The following is a 12,972-nucleotide window of genomic DNA, read 5'->3' as shown; positions in this document are numbered from 1 at the left end:
ATAAGCCATCATCCGTTTTACTCTCTATTCCTCTCGCTCCATGTTTTCCTCCAGTTGTTCCTGCTTCCTTCGAGGTCCCTCCCACACACAAGAACCACTGCAATTCTCTCATGGTGGTTCAACCTCCCCGATAATCGCTGAAGGCGCTGTTCATAGACAAAACAGGGATATTTCGAGGGTAGTCGAGTGTGGAGGAGATAATGGAGTCGAGGGGGAGATGTCGCGACTCCCCACAATGACTAACCAGCCTCCAGTGAGGCTCAATATAGGACTGATATTTGTTCAGCCATCCAGGTTGGTATTTGTTCAAAACTAATAAAAAACAAACTGACTATGCATCCCCACCATCATCCTATGAGCAATTTGTTTTCCACAATTCATTTTTTCCTGCGCCTCTTTGAATTAAACTTCTTTCTATAAACTTCATTTTCTTGCTTCGGGTCTTGGGCTTTGTGGATTTTTGGTGCGCTTGAGGGGTAGAGGAAATTGTAATGGAAGGGCTTTGGAGTTATATCGAGAAAATAGGTGTGTGTGTGTGTGAGAGGGAGAGAGAGAGAGAGAGAGAGAGAGATTAAATGCATATGCACACACGCTCTCTCTCACATCAAAATAATAAAAAAAACAGACAAACATCACAGACAGAAAATTACCTGTAGATGTCTGATGGTGAAAATGACCGGGTCAGAGAGGTAGACTTTGTTGGAGTCCTTGTTGATGGCAGCGGTGATAACCGGTGAGTTGACGATGACGGAGTAGTTGGTAGCCATGGCCTCGCTGCCCAGCTTCATGCTAGCGTTCTCCGTTGAAAGGTAGATCCCAATGTGCTTGTACAGGACAAATGCTATCCGGATCTCACCTGTAAGAGGACAAAGGGGCACAATGTTCTATAATCTTTCACAATAACCTGAACATACAAAATGTGACAATAATGCAGTATAATGGTCCATTTGGATTTTTTTATTTTTTTATTTCTAGCATGTGTCATTTAAAGACAAGTAAGTAATAAATAACACTCAATCGAAGTTTTGTCCGAATCTGTGTACAACCACTGGACACAATAAAACTGTCAAAAAAGTGACAACAGTTCTGCACAAAAAACAAAAATGACAGGACTTTCATACATCCACAAAAAAATATTTTAATTCAGCATCTGTGAAAATGTGATTACCACTCTTCTGCTGGCTCTGACAAAGGCAGCCATTTTTCTTGTTACTCATTTCCTTCTCTCTCTCTCTCTCTCTCATTCGTATTCCTTTCCCCTCCTGCCGTCTCACTTTTGAGCGCTGATATGAAAGAAAGATCCCTCCCGCTGCGACTGAGATCACTCACTCAGATGAAAAGAAAACAATTTGGGCGCTACGGCGCTGGATGACGGGGAAATATCAGCCACCCTGCTATAATGATCCGCCTGGGCACGGCTGGACATGGTCTTAGTCACCCAGCTGAGCGGCAGTGAGCTCAGCTTGAGTCAATTCCGATTTGCCTGAGCTGATAATAAAGGCTAAAAATGGGGCCGCGTCGCTCCCAAAGATAGCCGCGCATTGTGTGCAACTGCCTCATTTACAGTTTAGAGGTATACTTGAATGTAACTAATTCCACGGCCAGGGCCTCCCTTCTCCCATTTGAAACCTGCTGAAAGAAACGTGTGCTTTATACCCAGTCCAACAAAGGATTTGTGCAACAAACTGAAAGTTATTCACAAGTGCGGCTGTAATGAAATCCCCACAAAGCCGGCATGCATTTCCCCTTGAATGTGACATCCAAAACAGGGATAGAAAAACTTTCTCATTTTGATTAATTACACTACATCTTGTCTGCCAGAAAACTGCTACACTTACAACAGCTGTCTTATTTTAGCTAGGTCAAATTTTGTCGATTCAATTTCACTTCTATCAGAAACCTGAATAGCACGCCGACCAGAGTTTACTTCGACAATAGCAGACCAGTCAAAGATGATTCAAAGGTTTCACCACACTCACCGTTTCGTCCGTGCTGTTTCAGCGTGTTGGCAGAGAGGTGGATGGAGTTTCCCTGTCCTCCAGTTTGTGGAAACTTCAGGTCCGGCAGATTTCCATCCGTGCTCATCCTGGCTACCTCCAGCTCTGCATACATAGAAAACACACCCAAGCAAGACAACAGAAGTATAGTCAATAAGCAAGTACTTCGGAAAAATAAGCATAAAGATGAACAAATCTGTATACTTAGAACCATAGCAGTGTACAATATTTCAGCGAGGATTGTGGACCTTTACAATGCCCTCCAACTGTCAAAATACGTTAGCTTTGACAAAACATGCTTTCAACATGCACTAATGTAATAATAGAGACGCATGACAGCCATCTAAAGGGGGTTACAAAAGCAATAAAACTGCTACTTGCCATATAAGAGCTATTTGATTAAAGCTGCTTTCTAGACCTTGTACTTCACCTTTTTATGCATATGTAAACTTCAAATAGATTTCCAGGCCCTTCTCCAATTCAAAAAGCCATTCTTTGGTTGTAATTGATTTCATTAATCAGTACAGTCCACACAAGTGCTAAATGAAGTACATCCTTTCTTGATTCACGTGGCTTTGAAGGATTGCCTCCCTCTCGACTCTCTGATCTGTGCGTATGGGGGTAACAGACTTGCTATAGGCTGCTTTATCGAGTTAGCACCGAGTGTTCAGGTGTAAACACAAAGAAAGTGATGCCACACTTTCCAGTTGCCGCCTCAACTGTAAAAAGCAGATGTTTTCTCTGCCCTGCGAAAAAAGAAGAAGGCTTCGTTTCAAGGAATCCTTTTCTCGAGGAGAGCGGGGAGAGCAAGAGATACATGGAGGAGATAGAGACAAATGAGGAGGGAAGACGAGGTTGCTTCTGCAGCAGCTCAACAGCTGTTGTGTCTGAGGCAAGCTCCTAATTTATGGTTCAAAGACTCTGGCATCATACAGCAGAGGAAAATGAGCTGCTGATAGGAGCCTGGCTGAAATAAAAAGCTCATTCTATCAAAGTTATTATGGTATGATACAATTCAGTTTAATAAAACAGTTGAGTGCGCTGCAATCTCAAGTATTGGTGACCCATGTGAAGTCTAGGTATTCCTAAATGTCACATTAATTCCCAAACCACTGAGATGAATCAATTGATTCATTGCTAGGCAGAAATACTAAAAAAGAAAAGTTGCACAAATGTTAGGTTCCAAAAGGACTGGCGAGTGGAAAAGCTGAACTTGAACTTGAAATACTACATTATTAAGTGTGAGAAATGGAGACTTCATAAGCCTGATAACGTGTTCAACTCCATGATTTGATGTCAGCCGACGACGAAGCCTTTGACTTTGATATCAAGGTTGGTGCCCACAAAAAGCTACAAAGAGGCCACATTTAATCCTCCCTGTGCATCTACTGTCTAATCCAGCCTTTCCCATACTTTCACTTTTGAAACAAAAACCTCTGTATTACCATTCTCTTGCGCTTTTGCAAAGGCAAGGGCTTTTTTTGGTGATGCATTCCTATTCAACCCAGCCAAGACAATACCCCAGATAGCGCAGGATTCCCAGGATTCCAGGCCTGCCTTTTGAATTAAGGGAATTTTTTTTTCTTCCTCTCCCCCTACCCTGTTTGGTTGTGTAAAAGAGCTTAAGACGAGCTGTAGGGAATTTCTTCCGCGCCATAGAAGTTGTTGCACCCAAAGGCTATACCTTCAAAGCCGGTTTAAATAATGCGCTAATCGGTAGAAATCTGTTCCTAAGATTATCGCGATGAAAGTGAGGCGAGCTTGCGCAGACAAAGCCCCACGACGAGCACATGCATTGTGACGTGTAAACACAAACACAGACACAATGGGCAGGGAAATATCCTCCCGTCTCGGAAAGCGAAGAAAATAGATCTCGTTATCAGCTTGAGCCTAAAATTGGAGCGAGCTTTGAGAAAGCTTTCAGACTGCAGACTGATTTCACTTAACAGCAAGAAAACCGACTCCCCGAATGCAGATAAAAAAGCACATATTAACAGGTACAGAGGGTGTGAGCTACAGCCACGCCTGCACACACAAAAACCCCTTCACTCTACACGTAATTCCCTGTGAGAGATCATTCATTAGCTGCTGCAGTGGTTACCGATGATTTTATAGGTCTCCTCACCCTCATTTAACCAGCATGGATGGCATGAGGGACTGCAGGAGCCAGCAAAGCCAACTGGCTGAAAAACTAAGCAGCGCAAACAGAGAGATAAGGCCTAGTAAACATGTCACCATCACATGATTAACCAGACTACCGCTATACACTATAAAATCTCATTCGCATTGTGCAGGGATTGTTTCATTCCCCCTCCAAACGGGCCCAGAATCTCCTTAATACCCCGATGAATTGTGTGCCAGATACAATAAAATCCATTTTATTAATTCTCCTTACGCTCGCTTCCTTTCAAGTCGGTAGACCTATATTTTAAGGTTGCCATGGCAGCAGGAACTTAAAAAATCCCACCCGTTCAGAGAAGGGGGCGAAACATCATAACATTATTTTTTCCTAATTCCCCCCTGCATCAGTAGCCGCCATTTGCAAAAAAAAAAAAAGTTATTTTATTCAATCTTTGCGTTCACCAGCTGAAAATTGGGCTCAGCAAATGGCTGGAAATGTAAACTGCTGATTTACTTAAGTCAAGAACAGATGTATCCAGTTATGAAAAGCATTTGTGTCATTAAAATGTCTTTCCTTTCATACACTAGAGACCATGGGTAGAAATTGAGACATACAAAGATTTAAATGCAGGAAACATGGATACTTTCTCCAGAAACTGATAGCCGAGGACTAATGGAAGCAGTGATGATAGAAGTTCCAATATCTGCGCTCAATCGCTGTTTATACTGATATGAGTATCGATCCCTGATCTGCAAGACTAGTGGTTTATTCAGGATAATAATTGACATGAACATAAACACAATCATTTGAGATAATTATGTCAATTTATAGGTGGCGCCCAACAGAAGGGTCGCCCATAAGCAAGCCTACTACACTTAACCTCCGGCGAGGCAGAGAACATTTATCCAGTGACCTTCACTCTTGTTCAGGAGATTCAAGAGCTCTGCTGTCAATATGAGAGCACTCTGGATCAATAGCTATATGGTGAACTCTGTAACCCCATACGATGGACAACACCAGAGAGGGATGAGACACTTAAGATGCTTGACAGAAACGCCACTGGGATACATTATGAAGACCAAGCTGAAAAAGAGCTGAGTCTTCCAGCCAAGCTAATATCCGTTGCAAAGCAGCTTGAGGACAAATTAATTTAACTTTGCCCAAGTTGGTTTGCTCATACAGGCAAAGACAATCACATTAGCATATATTTTCCTTGTTGTCATTGTGTTCTGATTATTGTCATCTTTGACAAAGAAAATAAAAGAAACACATTGAAACCAACAGGTTTTCTCAGAACTGTTTATGCCCTCTTTTAAGTAAATATTTCTCAAGCCATATAATTATAATCTCATCCTCATGAGAACCAATTGAAACATTTTTGTTTACACATATTTAAGCAGCATTTGCACTGGAAAATACTCAACAGAAATGTCCTCAGCATATACTCACGGATGTTGTCGGTGTTCTCCTGCACGATGTCGGTCTTGAGCAGGTTGTCAGCCAGGACAAAGGCCCCTTGCTCCACCGTGTCCAGCAGCATGGTGGCTGCCCTCAGCTGCTCCCCGGTGCTCAGCTCCCTCCACGCTGCCTGGGCCTGCGGCTGGAGCAGATTGTTGACCGTCTCCACCATGGCCTGGAGAATCCAAATCATCGATTTAGTAAAAAGAAGCTAAGCTGGCCTGGGACTGGTGTTGTTTGACACGGTGATTTGGTAAGTGGTATGAGTGAGGGAAGATCAAAGAGAGTTCAGAAATGAAAAAAACTAATCACACAATCCTGTGGGATTGTGCAAGGAAGAAGCGTGAAGCGTTACTCTCTTTTTACTTTTTTATTTGAATTGAGAGTTCCTCAGTGATCTTTCTACAGAGCAATTTTCATGACTCTTTTTAGAATTCCTTAAAAAAATTATGCTTCAGGCCATAGATTGACATTCAACAGCAGCAACAAACGAATTTGCAGTGACATTTGATATGTTGTTAAGTTGCTGTTGCTGCGATTTGTTTTAATCTAGAAGAAGAATGAATCATGCAAATGAATCAGAGCCAATGCTTACAAGACTAGAGGCCAATGTTTACATGACTTGAGGCTAGAGTCTTTAATTGGTGTGATAAATGTTCTTCCTTGCAGACAATCCCAATGCACAAAAGCACTACAATAAATACCGCAACATTGTCAAATTCAGTTCAGAAGCCAATCATTGTACAAGGTTTTTGCTGGTAGCAACTCTCGGCAACCATTCAGATGAATGCTTTCCTGCATATTAATAGTAGCTAACCACTATTATGCCTACTTTAATCTCCCGCAACAATGCTGAAGCTGGTAAGCTAGGGAGAAACGAGAACATTCTCAAGACAAGATGAAAAATTGAGAGCCATTAAAGATTTAAAAATGCCAATGGCAAGATTTATGAATGGAATACTAATTGGTCAAGCAAAGCCATTCATTCCCTGTACCACTGCTCCAACAGAGCAAAATGAGCCCGAATGCCATGAAAAAGGAAGCAATTTCTAAGCCATTAGGTGGTCAAACACGTGATTTTAGGCGTTTCATTGCACAGCTAATAATGGTAACATTCCCATGCTCTACAGAGCAAAGGAGTACAAAGATAAAGGTCTGATAAAGAATAATTCATATTTTCAGGAATCACAACCCTCTGATATCCCTCTGATATATCCCACTTCTTCAAAAGCCAATTTACACACCCTCGTCACACCATCAGGATGGAAGCCACTCTCTATCACACGTGCATGTCAAAAAATAAGAAGGGGGGCGAGGGGGGATCAAGACATTCAAGTCGGGTAGAGAGAGCTCCTCTAATGTGGTGTACAGCAATACTTCAGTGTGAACCCCGCGGTTAGATTCCTTTTTTGATCAATGGAGTATGAAAGGGAATAAGAGTTTCAGAATGACTCCAAAACAGCGGGGGATGAAACCAAAGGGGATGGAAGAGAAATCATCTGTCCTGGCTGCTTGTATCTAATGCATTTTTGAACAATCCCCCAAAAACAAAAAAACATTCACTAAACAGCAGCGTAATGGGCGTCCAATTACCTTATCATGATAAGTTATATATGCTTCAAATCAATCTGATAGTGAGAAGAGGTAATGCAAGAGAAAATGAGTATTGTATTCAACTCATGGCACTGGCTGAGATGAAGAGAATTTCAAATAGCACCAGCTGGCTTTTCCTCATACAAAACATACCCTGCACACATATTAAGCCACCCACACCCCCACACAGCCACATAAACCTATGCAAGCACACACATACACACAGACACATGCATACACACACACACACACACACACACACACACACACACACATACACACATACATACACCTCTGCACCTGCTAATATACAGAAACATACATGCGCCTGAACACACAGGCAGATGCACACACTTTCTTCCACATAGACAATAACAATCCATGCACAGCAAAATATCCACGCATACATGTGGGAGTGCCCACACACACACACACACACACACACACACACACACACACACAAAGGCAGGCAGTCTACCAACTTTGATGTAATTATTCATTATCTGCAGCCAATCTCCAATCGCACCATTTGACATTCAGCTACAGGCAGAAGTTGATTCACTCTCAATTAAGGAGCTCTTTTTCTTCAGGCACTGACATATTTTTTTTTTCTTTTTTCACCACTGCTAGGTTTTCACCACTTCTTAAAACAGCGGAATAATGGTTCTTGAGGGAACGGATTGCTGGACTTGCAGAGGAGGCTGTCACGCTTCTCTCAAATGCGGAGCAGACAAAGAAAAGAACAAGGTGGATGAGCAGCTCTCAAAAGCCCAAGTGATGGGTAAAGAACTTAACGAGGAGAGAATATGCAATGGATAATTGATTAAAAAAGAGTGAAAAAAAAACAAAGGAGGGTATAGGGTATATCAAAAATTAATATTGGAATCAGTTTTCTTACTGGCTCTTCAAGGATTTACAAGACAGATGGACACAAAGCAATAAACTGACAGTCACTCATTGTGCATCATTTGGACATGCAATAGGCTATGTACAATGTAACACAAAGTCCTCATTTCCATGATTAGTATGCATGCAATGCGACAATTTTGCCCCACTAAACCCGGAGGATAAAATGATGACCGAGTTTAGCTTCTTGATATGGGGACACAGTGCTCATGGAGGACCCAGTGAAATTTATCAATTATCTGGGTAAGAGAGTTGGATGATTACAAGATTAAGTTCAACTTCAAAATGAGCAACCTGCCAATAAGCTGCAGGATAAAGATAATGTCCTCTACATGGTTTTTTGCTCATGCACTGATACATGCTCAGTGAAACGGGGCAGAACATGCAGGATAATGCCATAAATATTGTACACAGCAAGTACATTTAAATAAAATCCGCCTCTTACATGAGTCTGTTCTCATATCAAATGCGTACTTATAGTTAATAAGTAATGCAGTGTAATTCTGTATGATATTCTGTGAATTTTGTGAAACAAGAGGCAGAGTTCAAAATACTAAAACAAGCAGTAGTTTGACATTGAAATATTGTGGTGGAAAATAAGGGTGTGGAGGTCGAGGGTTCAATTCCTGACTCATACAAAGACATTTTCTGCTGTGCATGAAGTTTCCATTTTCAGTTTTTTTTCATTTAGCCATGACCAAAACATTACCCTAACCTTAACCAAATTGTTTTAGTTGTCTAACCTTAACCCTAACCTTAACCTAAGTTTTGTTCCAGATACTATGCATATAATGTGATAAAAACCAAAACAAACAAAAATAAAATAGATTTCTTCCATCTAATGCAACGTTATAGTGGATAAATGGTTCCTCTAGTGTCTGTCTTTCTGATAAAACTTTGTCAGGAAAAGAGAAGAAAAAGTTTATGTATGAATAATTACGGTTCACTCCGAGTCTGCTCATCCTCCAGCTGTTGTCTCCCTTGAGCAACACGCACACACACACACACACACACACACACACACACACACACACACACAGGCACACAGCAACATTACCCCACACTTTCTCAAAAAGAGCAACAGTCTCAAAATATTTTGTGAAATTATCATGAAGTCAAACACGCAAGTAAAACAATTTTGATTAAAAATAGGGTTAAAGTTAGGCAACTAAGGCAGTTTTGGTTAAGGTTAGGGTTAGGTCTAGGCAACTGGTCATGATTAAGTAAGAAAAAAAATAGCTGAAAATGAAAACTTCACTTTTTGCATGAGTTGGGAATTGAATCCGACTTGCCAGATTCAAAAGGCAAATGTATACACCCAACCTCCACGCCTTCACTCTGAACAGGGTGCTATTTTAATGTCAAACCACTGCCTGTTTCTATTCGTGTTTCCTCCATGTAATCCTTTTGTGGCGGGGAAACTTATTTCTCTCACTTATTGTGCACAGAGCACGTTATTTGCATTTCAAGACATTGTGCTTATTTCACAAAATTCCATGAGACCGGGCTGAAAACAGCCTCATCTCTCCAACCTCAGCTGAACACCGGAGCGAGAGAAATGCACCCAAGCAGCACCCCACTACCATCACCACAGTCTGTGTAGCTGAGTGGTACAGAAGTGATAGTGTCTTACTGCTATTTTACTGCTATTAGCACACTGCTACTCCATCTGTCAAATGTACCAGCTCACTTTACTGCTGCAAAACTCCCAACCAACACCAGTGGGCTTTTTTCCTCCCCTTTTTTCTACCTTATTTCCTTGTGCTGAACGACTCCAACCAAGCAGGAAAACCTATATTCTCATTTTTAGTACATGAGGAAATGCTAATCGTCGGCTCGCCTCACTGCTGGAATGTTCCAGTTGGAACAAGGATGATGACTGGGCGAGAAAAGCTGCATTGCATGGGCCATTTATACCGATGGAGGAGGAAGGAAGGGAGAGGTGGATATTAGCGTGAGCTTGGCGCTCGCCCAAGTCAACCCATGATGTGTGTGTGTGTGTGTGTGTGTGTGTGTGTGTGTGTGCGTGTGTGCATCTGTGTGCTGATTGATGAAATGAACTCTGGGTCTGGGAAATTGATTCTGGTTGAGGCCGATCTCCCTCTTCCCTCCTGGCTCGCTCGCTGCCTGCCTGGCTTTCTCAGTGGAATCGGCTTGTGGCCCTCATTTCTCTTTACCCCCTCCCTTCCTCTTCACCAACCTGCTTCTCTCACGTTTCCTCTCGCTGACAGTGAGACAGCACAAACAAGCTGGGATGTTTTGTGCTCTCTGTCCTCTTCTTCCTGACTTGATGTCACTCGGTACAGGTGAGGCTGTTGCGTCTTTTTTGTTTTTCTGCTCTGCCTTTCTTTGGCCTGTTCCCTTTTACTTGCTCGCCACTTCACTTGTCTTATTCTTCTCTACTCTTTCCTTGTTGAATTTTTCCTGTAACTTTCTTTTTCTCTCCCTCTAGTAAGTGTGTGTGTGTGTGTGTGTTGCTGAGGGATCTCTTCAAGCTGCTTTGTTTATCATGTTCTAGGTCTAATCTTAGCTCCCTGCACAATTATGTATGTATGTATGTATATATGTGTATAAATAGACAAATAATCTCAACCACAGCTCAAACCACACAACAAAATAAAACCTGAAAGCTATATTGATAAGCAGAATAAACATTTACATTTTCTTGGCAGTAGAAATAGTGTTCATTGGATGTTAGTGAGATCTTTCCACACTCTCCACTGTGAACAGAAATGGCTCATACAGCTCAGTCTGTACACTGCAGGCCAGATAGGGAGGAAAAGTGTCTCTTTTTATGAGTATGTGATCATCCTCATCTTTCAACAAATTGATCACCGAGAAAATTTTATAATCTCGTTACAGTCCCAAATGAGGAGCCTCCCCCTCCATCTCGCCAGCTCTGAGGTCGTCCTGTCCTGCGACACTCCCACTGGTCATCCCTGCATACAAAGGTGTCATTTTAATGAGGGGTCAGAGCCCAGTATCCTCCCTGTATCCTGCAAAGTCATAGTCACTTGGCCTCTACTCAGGCAGGAGACACTATTTTGATCTTTTATAACAGGATTTGCTCAGAATGTGTGGGAGCAGGGGAATTCGCAGCGGAATATAAATCCCACAGCTCCACTTGCAACTTGCTTGAAAATGATAGAAATGCCAGAGGTAGCAGCCATTTTGAGCTGGGTTATTTGACTTCAGTGTGGCACAATATGGACATAATCACTGTAATTGGTTGACCAGGATCTCATTGCCCATACACAAGCCGTCATTAATATGACCAAAAGGCACAGAAGGCTGGGCGCCATTTTTATCATGTTTGTTCTAAATCAAAGGGCATGGGGGCTTTAATGTATCTACAAGAGAGAAACGTTCCTGCAGGGTAAATGGAGAGCATTGATCATTAGCATCTCTGTAGCCTTATCAAGGCCAAATCCCTTTCAGTGGCATGAAATTAGCTATGACATGCAGCAGATATAACTGTTTATCAACAACCAAGAAAGTAAGGATTCAGAAGTGAGTCAGAATTAATCACCGTTTCCTCTGGATGAGATCACCTGAGGCGCTTAGATTGCAACAGGTTGAATTGTGCAGGAATATGCAACTGAGATGCAATAACAAAGCTCTTTGTATTGAGCGTCCCTGATGATCCGAAACAGAGATAGACCCGGCAGCAGGTGAACCAAGCTGTCATCCACTCCCACCTAAACAAGATGGACGCCTTCAATCAAGACGACAAGGCTCTCTCCTCATCTCCATTAGAGAGCAACCACCTGCTCTGTCCTCCAAACCGCCAATTAAGCGCTGGGGCTAACGAGCACGCTACTGTTGCTGCCACATACCGTATCACTGATCTTAATAACACGCAAACACATCAGCGTGCCCCAGTAGCAAATCTGTCCAAAGCAATTAACACAGGGTGGGTTTTTTATTTTGGTCTACCTCTCTCCCTCTCCCTTCCCCTCTCTCCCTCCCCGCCTCACCGTCGTGAAATCTGCCACGGCTTTTTACCATAATGCCCTTTCCCAAAGTGCTGCCGTTGACTGCTTGCGGCACCAAGCATGGTCTCCAAGCAGAGGGAGAGGAGAGGCAGGTGCACCTCGTATGTGCTTTGTATTCCTCTGCTAATCCCACTTATGTCGACCACCGGGGCCCTGTTGGGGAAAACATTGCCCGATTTCCCTAATCAATGAAAGTCCCTCAAAGCCTGGCAGCGTGTGCAGTCAATGCCCGTGTTTACCAAAGGCGACAGATGTTGCTCCATTATTCCGGTTCGTCAAGCGAAAGCACTTCACTATTGTCTGAATCTGTCAGCCCGGCGAGGGGACGAGGATGAACAGAGGAGGAGGTGCACAGTTCAACAGTTATGTACAAATACTGTACAATACATGCACACTGTACACAGAGCACTGTGCAAACACACACACACACACACACACACACACACACACACACAAACACTGACACACACACAAGAAGTCTACATCCAAAGACTTTCAATTAAAAAAAAAGTAATTGTTGTGAGAAGATTGCTGGCACAACTCACTATGGAATATGAAACCTTGCAAAACATTTTACAAAACATTCAGCAATTAACCTCAGGTTTTTGTTTTTGTTTTCAAAATCAATATAATGATTTGGAATGAACTCTAGCCTGTGTTTGCACACAATCAATAACAGCAGTTCAGCAACTCTCACACTCACAAACCCATATGCACATGTGAACACGCTCAGCCGTACGCATACTCAGGGCGTAAAGACCTCCGGCCAGGTGCCTGATTTCTGGCATATGGACGTTTTAGATTCACAAACTATTTTCGACAAAAAAAAAAAAAAACTCACTCCACGTGGGTTTTTGTTTTTGATGCGTTTTATCCAATCATATTCAGCGAAGCAAAGCAA

The 12,972-nt window shown here is 42.4% G+C and overlaps 1 protein-coding gene across 1 annotated transcript in view; it reads right to left on the bottom strand.

Moving 5' to 3' along the window:
* Window positions 1–12,972, bottom strand: part of LOC139657815 (adhesion G protein-coupled receptor L3-like) — a 142,635-nt gene that overhangs the window by 42,981 nt on the left and 86,682 nt on the right. Inside the window, exons 10-12 of the mRNA XM_071535744.1 lie at window positions 5,569–5,752; window positions 1,980–2,102; window positions 651–856 (exon numbers count right to left, since the gene is read on the bottom strand). Coding sequence (XP_071391845.1) covers window positions 651–856; window positions 1,980–2,102; window positions 5,569–5,752 — 513 coding nt within the window. The remainder of the gene's footprint in view (window positions 1–650; window positions 857–1,979; window positions 2,103–5,568; window positions 5,753–12,972) is intronic.

Source organism: Centroberyx affinis, unplaced genomic scaffold (assembly GCF_046629955.1).
Source record: "Centroberyx affinis isolate AG114_WGS23_722 - 3 ecotype Tasmania unplaced genomic scaffold, CSIRO-AGI_Caff_v1 ptg002764l_1, whole genome shotgun sequence".
Taxonomy (NCBI): Eukaryota; Metazoa; Chordata; class Actinopteri; order Beryciformes; family Berycidae; genus Centroberyx; species Centroberyx affinis.
The sequence above is the reverse complement of the archived record's forward strand: the minus strand, read 5'-3'. Positions and strand labels throughout refer to the sequence as shown.